This window comes from Acanthisitta chloris, unplaced genomic scaffold (genome assembly GCF_000695815.1).
Source record: "Acanthisitta chloris isolate BGI_N310 unplaced genomic scaffold, ASM69581v1 scaffold10495, whole genome shotgun sequence".
Classification (NCBI taxonomy): Eukaryota; Metazoa; Chordata; class Aves; order Passeriformes; family Acanthisittidae; genus Acanthisitta; species Acanthisitta chloris.
In genome coordinates, this window is record NW_008673164.1 from 47,008 (window position 1) to 61,791 (window position 14,784).

The 14,784-nt window shown below is 51.7% G+C and overlaps 1 protein-coding gene across 1 annotated transcript; it reads right to left on the reverse strand.

The window, feature by feature from the left end:
- Positions 1–1,340: 1,340 nt before the first annotated feature.
- PDGFRB (platelet-derived growth factor receptor, beta polypeptide) lies at positions 1,341–13,799 on the reverse strand. The gene is made up of 22 exons (XM_009074823.1): positions 13,751–13,799; positions 13,361–13,657; positions 12,673–12,942; positions 12,266–12,393; positions 11,857–12,031; positions 11,120–11,312; positions 10,792–10,907; positions 10,161–10,287; positions 9,793–10,004; positions 9,024–9,118; positions 8,641–8,773; positions 8,120–8,224; positions 7,904–8,014; positions 7,406–7,559; positions 6,335–6,501; positions 5,991–6,109; positions 4,864–4,986; positions 3,333–3,444; positions 2,954–3,053; positions 2,730–2,835; positions 1,996–2,234; positions 1,341–1,491 (listed from the first exon to the last, which is right to left on the reverse strand). Exons 1-22 carry the CDS (start codon positions 13,797–13,799, stop codon positions 1,341–1,343), a joined length of 3,282 nt encoding a protein of 1,093 aa, XP_009073071.1.
- Between the last annotated feature and the right edge of the window lie 985 nt (positions 13,800–14,784).

A 14,784-nucleotide genomic window follows, 5' to 3' on the forward strand; every position in this document is an offset into this window, starting at 1 on the left:
TCAGAACACTTTCCAAGAGAAATGAATCCTCCCCTATTTCTCTTGCTCTGCTTGATTCCCTATGACACTTCATCCATGGCCCTGACAGGCTGCAAGTGGCCATGCCTGGCCCCAGAAAGTGGCAGGGTGTGAGATGCAGTTCAGCTGTGACCAAACAGCTTCCCAGCCTCTCTCCATCTCTGTCTTTGGAGATGTCCCTGGGTTGGTGTTCCGGCATCCTTATTGCTCCCCATATTCTTGCTATAACCCAGGAGGGACTGGTGAGACCTCCCATCCTGAGAAAGGGTGTTTGGGTGAACAGTCTATCAAAAGTGAGCTTTTGCTTCCCAAAGATAAGGCACAAAGATTCTGCAGCTGGCATGGTTATATGATTTCCCAGCAGATGATCTGGGCTTAGTGGCAGTAGGTTAATGAATAGCCATATGACTTCCTTATACTGGCCCTGGCTAGTGGATTAATATATTTGTTCCCTTTAAATCTTCAATGGAGAATAATTAGCTTAGTGTCCACACAGACAACATGAACAACATTGACTGCCCTCTTTGCTTCTATAATCAAGTCATTGTGAGAGCATTTTGAGTTCCTGGTATGCCCTTGGGGCTCCTGGTGCCACACTGGGCACAAAAAGGTTCTGGATGTGACAGCTTCTAGGTGAGTGCAGAGCTGTGCCCCAGAGCCATGGGTACCTGTAGTGCTTGTGATGCTCTGTCCACCATACAAGAGCTGTCAAGAAAGGAAAATGGTAATTCAGTACCTCCAAAACACTGGTTGATCTCTTCAGGACTTGGTTGTGCTTGGAGGAGAATCCAAAGTACTCTTGACCTCCAGCAGATGAAGGTTGGTGTTGCAAGTTCTCTACACCCCAGCAATGGGCTCCAGGCAAAGCATCTGTCCCCGTGGCATTTCACAGAACCACAGTGTGGCTGGTGCTGAGATCATCAGAGAAGTGCTGGTGCAGAGGAGATGAAACTCATTGCCATGGAGGGGGAAGAGGCTGGAGTTATCACCTTAGCAATACAGACAGTGGTGTCTCTTCTGGAGATCCAGCCCACATCTTCCACTTGAAAAGCTGTTGGTGTATGAGATGTCTCTCTCCTGCAGTGGTTTGGTCACTGAGGAGGATGTGGCAGTGATCTGGAAGGTTTCTGGCACTGAGCCACTTCTTCGTAAGGGGGAAGGGGATGTCAATGGGGAAAAGTCTTTAATTCCCATCCAACACGGGGAGACAGGAGGGAAGGAAGAATGCTGTGACAGGTGGGGATGCATGGCTCTCTCTGACATCTGGGTCAGCCCCTCAGCTGGCCTCTCTGTAAGGAGGTGCAGAGTCAGCCCAGCTCTGACTACAGGAAACTCTCCTCCACCTCTTGGTGCCCCGTGGTGGGGTCCTGGCAGCCTGGCTGTGGGTCGGATTCCTGCTCCTCGTCCTGCCGGAGGCCCAGAGGGCTGTCACAGGATATTGTAGATGATGTGTTGGCCTCATTCAGCATAGAGCTGAAGGGAGAAAACAGGGAGAGAGAAGTCAGTGTCTTGTGCCAAGACTCCTGGTGGGAGATGATTTCCAGCAGCTGAGAAGTGTGTCGAGCTCCCAGCAGCTTCATTCTATCTGAGTAGCTATCCACAGGGGAACAGACCATATCAGTTGGGACTATTCATCCCACAAACACACCATACAGCCTGTTGGATTCTGCAGAACACGGTCACCTGCGTGCCCTCCTCCTTGTGAATGGGGTCACTTGTTCCCAGCTGTGCTGGCTGATGTGCAGGGATGTGACATGGTGCCCTATCTTAGCTCATGTCCCAGCTGCTCTGGTTCATCTCCATCCCTGTGAGCTCATGCAGGTCACAGCCCATCAGATGGGGCGACACTGCCATTCTCTGCCAGTAAATCCACCTGTGGTCTATCCCTCAGCAGAACATCCCTTTTTTCTCTTGAGGCACCCTTTTCAGATTTGGGCATTCAAGGGAAAGGACAACATTCAGAAGCAATGTTTTTACCTGGCCCGGCTGATGGAGGCCTCCTGAGGGAGATCACAGATTGCCTCGGGTTTGGGGTCGGGAAGAGGGATGATGTAGTCGTTCTCGCCCCCATTCTGGTGCACGGCTGTGTAGAGGATGCTGCTGGTGGGGGAGCTGGCAGTGAGCCTGGAGTTGTTCAGCCCAGGGATTGTGGGTCTTGTGCGGACAACAGCAGGGTGGTCACTCTTCATGAACTCTTCGTCCACCTGCTGGTACCTCTGCTCTCACAGGGCAGGTTACCAAAGAAAGGGGAAGGTCTTGTGAATGAAGAGAATGCAATGTGTTATGTTTGCTTTCCCTGCCTGCCAGGCTTTTTCTAGAGGGACTGGCATATTCTACCTGGATTCAGCTACCCTGACTCCACCAACGACAGGTCATAAACATCTCTTAAGGGAGAGGTCAGTGCCACAACTTCACAGCTCCAAAGTACCAAACAGTCGGAGACAGGTTTTTGATCTCCTGCCAGTTCTGATTTCTGCAGTTGCTGAAATACCAGCTGCCTGTCTAGCAATACTGATTGTCTCAGCAATGTCACCAGGATGCCCAAAACACCTTCATTAGCTGTTCCAGCTAATGGAGCCTTAGTCACAGCAAAATCTTCTGGCACTAAACACTGGTCTCCAAAGCCTGTTTGAGGGCCCTCACCAGGGCAGCACCCTCCGCAGAGCACTGACCCTTTTCTGTTCCTAGAGCACAAGGTGCTTTGACCATACCTTTCTGTAGCAATCCACCAAGAGGTTTCCCATAAGCACCACCAGCTGTGAGAAGGAAGGTCTGATCTCAAACTTCTCCTCCCAGCACTTCTGCATGATGTCGTAGCTGATAAAGAGGGAAAGGAGAGCACTCTGGTGAGTTAGCAGGTGGGGAAAATGGGCAGAAGTGCTTCTGTTGTTTGTGTAGAGCAGGTCCAGGGCAAAGATACACGGGCAGCACTTACATTTCATCAGAGGCATGGGTGGGTTTGGACATCCGATAGCCACGTTTGATGGCATTGTAGAACTGTTCGTTCATAGGTAGCTCAGGGTATGGAGTCCCTCCTGGGTGTAAAAGGAGGGCAGGAAATCAGGCTGGTGGATTACCTGCCACTCTCATGCCAACATGCATTTCACACCAAGGTTTCCTTTTTTCTTTACCTTTCCTGTTTCATTTCACTTCCAAAAGGCAATGTCAGCATGGGAAAGAAGGAGATAGAGAATGAAATGCTACTCTGACTGGTAAGGTTGGGACTTGGAGACTGGAAATGGAGGATCCATGAAGGGATCCTGCTAACATGTTATCAGACCTACAGACACCACTGTGATCTCTGGGGCACTTACCTAGAGTGAATATTTCCCAAAGGAGAATCCCAAAAGACCACACATCACTTAGGGTGGTGTAGAGGTTGTTGAAGATGCTCTCTGGAGCCATCCACTTCAGGGGTAAGAAGGTCTAAGAGGGAATAAAAAAAGTGAAACAAGAAGAGAGTCAGATGCATCTAAAGCACTTGTTTCAACAGGTAAGAGACTGACACACAATTTACAAGCAGAGAAGACCGTTCAGGGCTGCTTGTCAGCCCAACACATCTACTGACATCTGCTGTCAGTCAGTTCTTGGAGGGACCAGTTGCCTCTTTTCGTGTGCAGAATGGACCCAGCAGGCAGGAAGAAAGTGAGTGTGCTACACCCATTTCCATCACAGCCTTCCATGATGAATGCACACACGTCACAGTGTGTGTTCGCTGTTCCCTAGCTCTTGAGGAGGCCACTGACTTGCACAACATGACTACAGATTCCTAAAGAGAGTCCAGGCCTATCTGGACTTTAAAAACCTGAGACCAGGCTGGATAAGGGTAAGGGATGACCAGAAAAGAGCAAAAGGCTACAGCCAGCTGTTTTTCTTTTCTTATTCCCTCAGAGTGATACACAGACAGGAGCCTCACTTGGCCAGCATTTATGCAGCACTGGCTGTGCTGTTCCTGGGATTTGCTTGCACAATGCATACCAAAATAATCTCCAGGAAGGATTGCAAAGGGGCCCAGTTTCATTTCCCGTTTTGGACAGCAAGCAGCTATGCCAAGGCTGGACTGAAAACTCCAGCCCCTCTGCAGGAAGGTCTCCCTGCCCAGGCTCTGAGTGCCTGTGAATGGGAGAAGCATGAGAGAAGTTAAGTAGTTCATAGATTAGACAGAGATTGGGGTTTAAGGGACCCAGTTCCACTCTCAGCTTCCCCAGCCTCAGTTTCTCTGGGAATTACATGGCCTGCTTTTCTTGGGGCTGCAGATTCCCAAATGCCTCAGGACTGTTGGAGTCACAGAGGAGCTTCTAGCTTGTAACTCAATTACAGCCTCATCCTCTCCTGCCTCGAAAGATTGAAGACATCTTTCTGGAAAGTAGCTGCTTGCAGGAAGACACTTCCTCTTCCCCTGTGGTCTAGTGGTTAGAGCAGAATCCTGTGAACCTCTTCCCAGAGTGGCCAGTGATTCACTGCAGCCGTGCCAAGCTGTCTAACCTTGCCCTCCTCCTGACTGCAGCTCAGGACCACACTCAGTGCCAGCAGGGCAGGGATGCAGCACTGCTGCCAGTGATGGGGACAGTGTACAGGGGACAATCCTTAGTTTTGCTGCTGCTGCTGCTGCTCAGGTTCTTCTGTGAAGAGCCAGGAGATGTGGGCATGCAGTTCTGCTACTCTGCAACATGCAGAGCACATACAGTGCAGGATGATTGGCTGTTGGCACTGAGTCTCCTGGGAGTCCTGCCCTGTCACCACCTCTGGACACAAAGATGGACAGGTGGCTCACAGGAGACCATGTAGGGAGTGTCAAGCCTAGAACCCTGGGATGATGGGGCTTGGACACCTCCTGGTACTCACACTGCCTTTGGAGATATAGTTGGAATCCCTCATGATGTCTCTCGCCAGGCCAAAGTCACAGATCTTCACCAGCTTTCCCTCACAGATGAGGACATTCCTGGCAGCCAGGTCACGATGTACACACTGTAGGGGGAGACAGGGCACTGTCATTGCAAGAGGTTTCCAGACAGCCTGAGAAAGCATCCCAGCTCCAGCGCTAGCCCATTTCTGGGGCTGTGGGGACCAGAGTCACCTCACATCATTTCAAGCATCTCCTCCAACTCTAGGGACAAGAAAGGGGATTGCCAGGGCCTGACCAAGCAAAGGAGTGGTGGGCTGACAAGGAGGGATTGTCTCCATCTCTGTTTGGACAATCCAACTCAGAAGTCTGAAAACATCAGAGTTACATCAGACTTGCTTGCTGTCTCCTGGTTTGCCAGCATGTTGGACATTTTCCATATGAACAGTCCTGAGGTCTGCACAGTGGGGGAATACTGAGCATGCACTTTTAGGGATCAGACTGTCTGTCTGGAAGCAGAGAGCCAGGAATTTTTCCTCACATGTCATTGATGCCACTAATGCCTTCTCTTAGCCCTGCCTGCCCTCTGTGATGCTTCATACGATCCAGCTGTATTACTGCCTGCCCTGGGCTAAGCCAAACCTTGGGAAATCTCAGAGCCTAGTCCTCTATGGTGGCTTCATTTCCACTAAACAAGCACTTCTGGTGAGTCCTGGGGTGCCCAGAACACGTGGTGCAATAGGAGTGCCAGTAAGAGCAATAGCTGTGATGTGCTGTGCCTTGTGCTTTAGCACAGAGAGGTTATCACTGTTTGGTCATCCCAGTAAACAGGGATGATATAACGGCACAGCTGTGCTTCACATGGCTCGGGAGGAGCACAGAGTCAGGGAATTTGAGGTCTGAACCTCGATGTGAGCCAGGGTTAGTTGTCACGTGCAAACACAGTCATGCTGATCCCCAGGGCTGTGTTTCCAAAGAGAAGTGGTCAGCAGCAAAATTGCACAGCCACTTCTTCCCCAAGGAGTTTGGCATGGACAGAGGGACAGTGAGAGGAAGCTGACCACAGGACATGGCAGAGTATTGTTGGCCTCCAGAACTGCAGGCACCACAGACCAGCCAGCATACATACATTTTTGGAAGCCAGGAACTCCATCCCATTGGCCACCTGGAAGCTGAAGCCCACCAAGTCCATGTAGCTGAGAAGTGGAGACTCATTTATCAGAGTCACCCGGTCTGTTCTTTCAGGAGCTGAAAGGCAAGCAGAGATGGACGTTGGTGTTGGGTCACCCACCAGTGTAAGGACACACTGGAGATTGCTCTGCCTCCAGCAACAAAGGGGCAGAGCCAGGAGCTCACACTGTGAGGGCATCTGCCACCACTGCTGGACCAGTCCCAGAGGTGACCTTTGCAATCAAAGGCATCCAGCACCCTAAGTACAAGCACCTCTCCCTCCCACTGTGGCCAGGCTGTTACCTGAGGGGGAATAGCTGTCCAGCTCATATGGGGTTCCATAGTTAGAGGACTCGATGTCAGCATACTTGACTTCACCCTTCATGTCAGACATGGGCACATAGTCTAGGGAGTCATCCTTGCTCATGTCCATGTAGCCCCCATCACTCTCAACAGACATGGAGAGGTGACTGCGGGGGAAAATGAAGAGGCTGTTCACATCCAGAGGAGAGGAGGAGACACAAGGGATGGGGACAATGATTTGTGGGTCTGAAATTCCTGAACCCTCAGTCCCAGCACTGAATGTCCCACACAGCAGAGAAAGAAGACCTGCACCATGCATGGCGAAACATGCAAAGGCACCAGGGACCTCCTTCCACCAGCTAACACACTGTGTCCTCAGTGCTGGCTTTAAACAGCCCTGAGGGTCTCCAGATATCCTTGCCCAGTGGCTGAACCTTCTTATGCTCACCTTCCCTGACAGACCATGGGCAGGGGGGGAGCTGTAACACTGCTCTATTTTACTACTGTTTTGGTGTGTTGGAAGGAAATGCTGCTTTCTAACTTCCCATGGGACCATTTCTCTGTGCTGCTGTGCCTGCATCCCTTACAGCTGGCAACCAGATGAAGGACCATTTCCCTTTCCTTGTAGCACCTCTTGTGCAACTGTCCTCCTTCTAGCACTTCTCCCTTAGGCTCAGTAGCAACACAGCCTGCCCTGAAAATGCAGAGCTGAGGTCTCCAATGGTTAAGACATGCTGGGAAACCCTTCATCTCTGTACTCAATGTGTAGCTATGGTTATGCCAATAAAGTTAACAATGCCAGGGAATATTCCCAACTGGCATGGAACAGCCGGCATGTGTGCTAGGAAATTCAGATTCCAGGACACACAGTCTTCTTCTGCTAACTCCCCGCTGCCAGGAGCTGCTTGGAGGTGGCTGGTTGGCACATGGGCTGGTCTCACAAGGTAACAGAGCAGCCAGCTGTGTCCCAGTGCTGGTCTGTAGGAAATGTAGGAATCTGTCCTGGCAGTACTAGCCTCCCTCATTGATGGGGCTAGGCACCAGGGAGGATGAGTGCTGCTTTGCAGGTACCTCTGCAGATGGTCATCCTTGGCAGTGTTCCCGTACAGCTCTGCCTCTCGCCGTGCCTTCTCGCCGTAGGACTGCAGAAAGGTGTGTTTGTTGCGGTGCAGGTAGTCCACCAGGTCTCCATAGCGGCAGTACTCGGTGATGATATAGATGGGTCCTGGTGGGAGAGCACCTGTGTCAGCCCTGCCTTGGAAGTGAATTTCATCCCAAAGGGACATTACCAGATTGCAGGATGTCAAGGCACGGCCAGGGGGAAAAGCCATCTTACATTTTTGGCATTTGATATTTGTGTTTGGGGAGGGAGGTGGGGGTTAACAGACACATGCCTTCTCAGTTTCAATCAGGTTGGAAGAAAGGCATTCAGAGCCCCACAAGCTTTCTTAGGGAAAGGGTGAATCATTATGAACCAGAAAACAGGAATTCTTCTATCTGAGGACTGTTCTCCTCAGTACAGCCCAGGGCAGCAGGAGAGAAGAGAAAAGGAGCTCAGGCCTCATCTACCTCCTTTGGTACAGGCCCCTAGCAAGTTGACAATGTTGAGGTGAGGTCCCAGGTGGCTCATGATCTTCAGCTCAGACATGAGGGCTTGCTTCTCACTGCTCCGGGCTGTGGCTGTTGGGGAGAACTGGTGAGCAGCAAGGCAGGGAGAGGAGTGCATGGCCACTGCTCAGTCTTGTGGCTGGGATGGGGGAAAGGGTTGGTGGGGGAACAACTCACACTTGAGCATTTTGACTGCCACTTTCATGGTGGACTGAGAATGGCTCAGGCCATGGGCTGTTGCCTCCACCACACGACCAAAGGCACCAGAGCCAAGAGTGCGTCCTGCAAAGAAACAGCAAGGAGACAAAGTTGGCAGTGGTTATCAAGGACATGTGAGGAGAGGAGCTTGGAAAAGACAAGTCGCCTGTGTGAAACCACACCAGCCTTGCTGCAGTCATCCTGGTGGGCGTGGATGTGGCCATGAGCTGTGATGTTTGGGGTTGGTACTGGTTTCCAGAATTGCCAGCTGCAAGAAGGGATAGCCAGGAATAACAGAATGCTTCGTGCTAAAGGGGGCAGCTGGCCTCCCACCATGGTCCCAGATGTTCCCTCTGTCCCAGGGCCACACCGTATCTCCAGGGACGTCTGTGTCTATTCTATTCTGGGTTGGTCTCTTTTGGAGATCCCAAACCAAAACCTATCACCCCCAGACAATCAGGGCCCCAGGGGTACATCAGTGGGACCTGCAGAGCTTTTACCTAACACCAACTTGTCCCTGGGTACCTCCCAGGTGGAGTCATAAGGAAGCTGCATGGGATCCACATAGATGTACTCGTGCCCATCGGAACTGACTGACTCAATCACCTTCCAGCGGATTTCATAACGAGGTTTCTGGGAAAGAGAGCAAAGGGAAAAGAGACATCTGAGAGTCTGAGGGTCAGAGAGGGCATAGAGGATGTGTGTGGGTTTTGTTAGGGAGTTTTTGGTCCCTGCAGCCATCGCCTCACTCCCCATCTAACCCAGAGATGCCAGGGGCATGCATTCACTGATGGAGGCCCATGGCCCCTGGCACAGCTGGGACATCATCAGGCCCAGGCAACCTAACGTGGGGGTACCACCATGTCAGCCTCTCCTCTTTTACCTTCTGCCACAGGATGATCAGGATGATCAGGGAGATCACGGTGAGGACCAGCAAGGCCAAGATGACAGAGATGATGACCACTTTGAATGGCAAGGCTACAATGATAACAGGGACAGCAGTCAGACTCCTCCACCCTTGGGGAAAGGAGGGGACAGCAGTGCAGAGGGGTCCATGCACCTTTCCCTTTCCCTCCTCTGGCCACTGCCCTGCCTCTGCTACATGCCTCCCTCTGACAATGATCCTGAGCTTTCCTCTGGGTAGGGACAGTCAGTGTCCTCTCCTCTGGGGTAGGCTTGCCCAGCACTTGCAGGGCCAGTGACCCAGAAATGATTTGAAGGACTTGATGCCTCTGGAGAGATTTGGCCACAGGAGGGTGTAAGGAGCTAGTGGGGCTGGTTTGCTTGGGGGAGAGCTGGCAGCTCCGGGCCTATGCTTAGACCATCCTTCCTCATATTTGGGATGTTCAGGGTGTGGATGTTCAAGTCCGTGGCACCATCTAGTGACCCATGGGCTAATAACAAGACACTGGGGACCTGCCCAGCCACTCTTGGCTTGCCTCCCTGGAGGAATGACCCTGCCAGTGGTGGGAAGAGGATGTCCATGGCCAGTGGACATAAGGGCTCCAAACTCCTCCTGGAACAATCTTTTCTATTCAACTCAAAAGGGGCTTCATTTGGGGCAGAAAAGATGGTTTTCTTGACTCTGAGGAGACACAGAGAGAAAAGCCCATCTCTCCACCACTGGCTCAAATACTTCCCTCAGTCCTCACCGTGTGGGACCAGAGTGATGTCCTGGGAGTTGGTACCCAGGAAGTTTTGGACGGTGCATCTCAGGAGCAGGGGCTCATCCACCCTGTGCAGCTGCAGGGTGCTGTTCACGCGGTACACCTGCCGCTCCGCGTGGTACGTGGCGTTGGTCTGCAGCCCAATCCCTGTGGACTCGTTCCCCAGCAGCCGGGTGGACTGCCCCTTGGCGCTGCACCTGGTCCAAGGGAGGATAAAGGCACCTGAGGGATAGTTGGGGCCATGCACCACCATGGGATGCCCAGGAGTGTGGCCAGCAGAATATAGTAATAGTCTACTACTCTAATAAATGTGAGAATCCAGCAGTTCCCATGAGCTCCATCATTCCACTCACCATTTGATGTTGCTGCAAGTAGACCAGCTGATCTCTGGCTGGGGCATGCCTTCAGCAGAGCATGTTACAGTCTGCTCCCCACTGCTGGCACTGCTGTTCTCCTTGAGATCCACCACTTTGGCTGGCACTGAACCAAAAGACAGGGATGGGAATTAATCCTCCTGTCTGACAGCAGGATGGAAGTGGAACATGATTCCACTGTACCCCTAACATAGCCTAAGGATGAGGTAGCACTCATCACATGAATTGTGTTTTATTTTTGAAAGCTAACAGCAAAAAGAGACATGTTTGAGGCACTTATGGAGGAGATCTGTCCCCATATAGCTTGCTTGGAGAGCACAGGGGAAAGTCCTGAGCATCAGAGCTGTGAAATCATCTCTGCATTTACTACCTTGGGCCAAGCTATTGGTATCTGTGTTGCCTCCCTGTCCCCCTTGCTCTGAGACTAAGAGTGAGATATTTCAAGTGAGTGTGTTTCCTGCTTGGATGCTCTTTCTTTAACCAAAACCACTCTGGAGCTGTAGCCAGAGGAATAAGGGCTCCAGATTGAGGGTCTTGCAGCAAAAGATGGTGACGCCCCCCAAGAATGCCCACATACTCCTCAGCCCCATGTCTGCATGCTCATCCTTACCATTTATCTGCAGATGGAAGGACAGCTCCTGCTCATCATCCTCATTGGAAGCTCGGATAGTGTAAAATCCACCTTCTTCCTGCTTCACCCGCACCAGCACCAGAGCCGTCTGGTACCTGGGGGAGACACAGTCCCAGAGTGATGGATGTGGGAAGGTACCTGGGGACTAACAATGCTTGGAGGCAACCAGCTCTCATCCATCTGAGGCATGCTTGAAATCCACTTTTGGAAAAGCATTCAAACACCAACTGTATCCAGCCAGCAATTTGGAGGTTGTACTGTGAATTACACCCTCCCTGCACCCCGGCGAGGAATGATGGGCCCCAACCTGGTTTCTGACAGGTTCCTGCTGGTGATGGTAAATTCGCTGATGCTCTCCATGGTCAAAGTCTTGTTGTTCTTCAGCCACACAATGCTGGGTTGCGGGTAAGCCTCCACCTCCACCTGGATGGTGTGGCTCTTGTGGACCTCGGTGTACACTGTGCTGGGCAGGTGGGTGTGGAAGCGTACAAAACCACGCTCTGAAAGGGGGCAAGAGGGATAGAGGAGTCAGAGAGAGAAACAAACACAACTCCAGATCTGTGGACAAGCATGGTTCTGGAACAAAACTCTCTGAACACCCAGAAGCTCAGGTCCATCACTCAAGGCTTTAGGCTTGTGTCCAAGGGCAGCGCAAATGCAGAGCCACAGTGGAACAGAGGAGCTCATTGGGCAGCAGCATGTGGCTGTTATCTTGGGAGGTAACAGAAGGACAGATGCAGATGGGAGATGACAATATGTCTTCGGATTGTCTCGGCACTGCACGGTGCAGAAGAGCTCTTACCCATACCTTCAACTGTCTTAAAGGGTCACAAAAGCCATGGTGGGAGATTTGGGATATTTTGAAGCCAAGAAGTGGGCACGGGTGACATGGGGTGAGGGCTGGCTCTTTGCCATGGCTACTTAGAGCAGAAGTGAGGAAGGGAGAGAGCTGAAGGCTGTGAGAGAGGAGAGAGATTCACTTTGGGACATCCTGTCTGATGCCCACATGGTTTGCTGACCTTGGGTGTGTGAGCAGCAACTCACCGATCACTTGGACTGTGATGTCTTTCCGGTCTGTTTTCTCATGGTAGCCCTCGGAAACATTGCAGACATAGGTCCCACTGTCCTCCAGCTCTGCATTCTGGATGATGAGGATGGAGCGGATCTCGTGGGTGGATCCGGGCAGGAAGTCGGTCACTGGCTCCACAGCCTTCCCTGCCTGAACAATGGGACAGGAGACATGGTCCGAGGAGAGAACTCCAGTCTGGCTGCCACAGGGTCAGGGAACATGCACCAATCAGACACCACTGAGACAGCCTTAATCCAAGGATATCCCCATCAAGCCTCCCTGTGTGGCAGCAGCAACATCCCACAGCTTTTGCCATGGGATATTGGTGAGTGATTGACATGGGACATCAGGGTGAAGGCTGGAGCTGCTGCCCAGAGCACTCACTCGCTTGCGAGGATAATCCCAGTTGAAGTTGACGAGCTCATTGCCACTCACAGTGCACATCAGGGTGATGTTTTCTCCCTGACGCACTATGGTCTGCACTGCACTGATAGAGACGTTCACAGATGAGACTGTGGGGAAGGTGGAAGAAAGGAATGAATAATGAAGGAATGGATAAGTGAGCACCCAGTCCACTGGGTGGACTGGTCCACTGGAAAGTCTCTTCCCTGAGGGATGGAGCTGTCTCCTAGGTAGAACCCATTTTCTACTTGGGACAGGATTAAATCCAGCCTCCAAATTGATCAGGGGCATCATTGAGGAGACAGGGAAGCGTTTTGGTGTCCCCTGTCACTGGGCTGAAGGAACAAGCACAGTGGGTGCACAGGTATACTAAGACAATGGCAACTCACCCTGGATCCTGTAGACATAGAAGGTGTCTGAATCCACCTCCTGGTCATCCACAAATGTCCGGCAGAAATAGGTCTTATCCTCAAAGAAGCCTTTAAATCCCTGCTGTGGATCATAAGCAGCTGGTATGGGGTTCTCCACCTTCTTCTCATAGAGGGTCACCTGCATCTGTGGGTTAGTCACACGGCATGGGATGACAGCCTCTGTGTAGCCTGTGATGAAGATGAAGACCTCTTCAGAGGTAATGGCAGGGAGGAAGACCAGGGATGGATCTGTGGGAGAGAGGGAACACTGGTTACAGACAGCTGCTTGAAGCTTAACCAGGACTGCTTTGTGCTCCTCTAGGAATGCTCCAACACAGTGCATTCCTGTGAGGGATGCTTCGTCCCATGCTTCCCATGGCAAAGTAGAACTGCATGTTGTGGGCTTGTCAAACCTCCCCTGAGAGGGTGAGGGAGACCCAGCATCACTGTCTCCCCCAATCACTTGTCCCAGTACACCAATCTCCATGAGCTGCCATACAAGAGACATGCCACAGCCAGAGAGACATGCCATAAAGGTTTCTCCTGCACTCAGAGGAAGGATTTGGGGAGGACATGTGCTTGAATACAGAACAGTAAGTCCAGCCTCTCTTTCTCCTGGTTGCTAAACCCTGTGGCAATGCAGAGACAAGGACTTGCTGTCCCCTACCTGGAACGTAGATGTACAGGGCTTTCCTCTCCACTGGATCTGGAGCCTGGTCAGGGCTGTAGGTGCACATGTACTCCCCGGTGTGCTGGCCTGTCACGTTCCTGAGGGTGAGGTTGCTGATGAAGACACCATCCCTGTGCTCCAGTGAGGCATCAAGGGGCTGACCCTCCCGTTCCCAGACCAATGCACTATCCCCATAGCACAAGAGGGAGAAGGTGCTGTGGAGGTCGAGGACAAGCTCAGTGACTCTGGGTTCAATGTGCAGCCTGCTGCCCCCAGATGCTACATCCAGCAGACCTGAAAGAGGAAGGAGATGAGACCAAATTTGATTCCTTTGAAATCCAAGGAAAAGCACACTGGAGCACAACTCTCCCCAGCCACAGAACTTACCTGTGAGGATGAGGAACCAGAGACATGTCTTCAGAGAGGGACACAGCATGATGGGCTCCAGGCTTGATGTCCAAACCCTGTCAAGAGCAAAGCGGGATGAGCACAGCACTCTGCAGAGGAGGAGTCTCTCAGCTGCCCTGGGCAGGGCGTCCCTCAGCCCCCATCCAAGCCTTGGACTCCCTTCTCCACCTCAGAAACCTCCCATCTCTTTCCAGTGTTCAGCCTTTCCCTCCCGGCAGAGTGGTTGGTTCCCCCTCAGGCTGGATCTGCACAAGGAGCAGTTTCTAAGGCATCTCCCACTGGTAAACAGGGATTTTGCTAGAGGTTCCAGCAGTTGTGTCAAATCTCGCTCATCTCTGCTGGAAATGCTGCTCCCCCTTCAGCAGAGCCCTGGCTTCCTCCCTCCCTCTGCTCTACCACTTGCCTTTTTTTCCCCTTAGTTTTTCTTCCCTCAGTCCCAGCGAGATAAAACTTGCTAGAAAACAGATCCCCCTCCAACCCTCCCACATTGTTTGCTCCTTCCAATGAAGTAAAAGAAGCCTTGTCATGGTACTTGGTTGCTGGCTGGGGTTAAAAACAACAAGCCTGAAGAAACCCCACAAAAAACTGAGTTTCTGTATTTAACTTTTAAATATACATATTTAAGAGGTTTGTATAGTCAAAAATCCTTTTTATCAATATTTATCTTTTTCACAGATCCTTTTCAACCCTCCCTGGTGCAAAGCAGAGCCCAGAAGAGATGAGGCCAGAGCTCCCTAAGAGCAGGACTCTGCCCTCTGTGTAATGGGGTGATAGGTAACCCTCCCCATTGTGTCTCCAGGGATGGGGATGAATATTCCTGAAAAGCAAAATGAACACACTAACAAGGGGAAGAGCAAAGTGAAAGACTTCCTCTGTGCCTGGGAAAAGCTGGGGGGAAATGAGTTCAGTAGTCCTGAACTTGAGGATGCTCCTGCATGGAGCTGAACTTGATGGCTCAGCCATGCTGTGACCCAGGGCTGAGCTCCTGCCCGGCCACTGGGCCACCTGCCAAG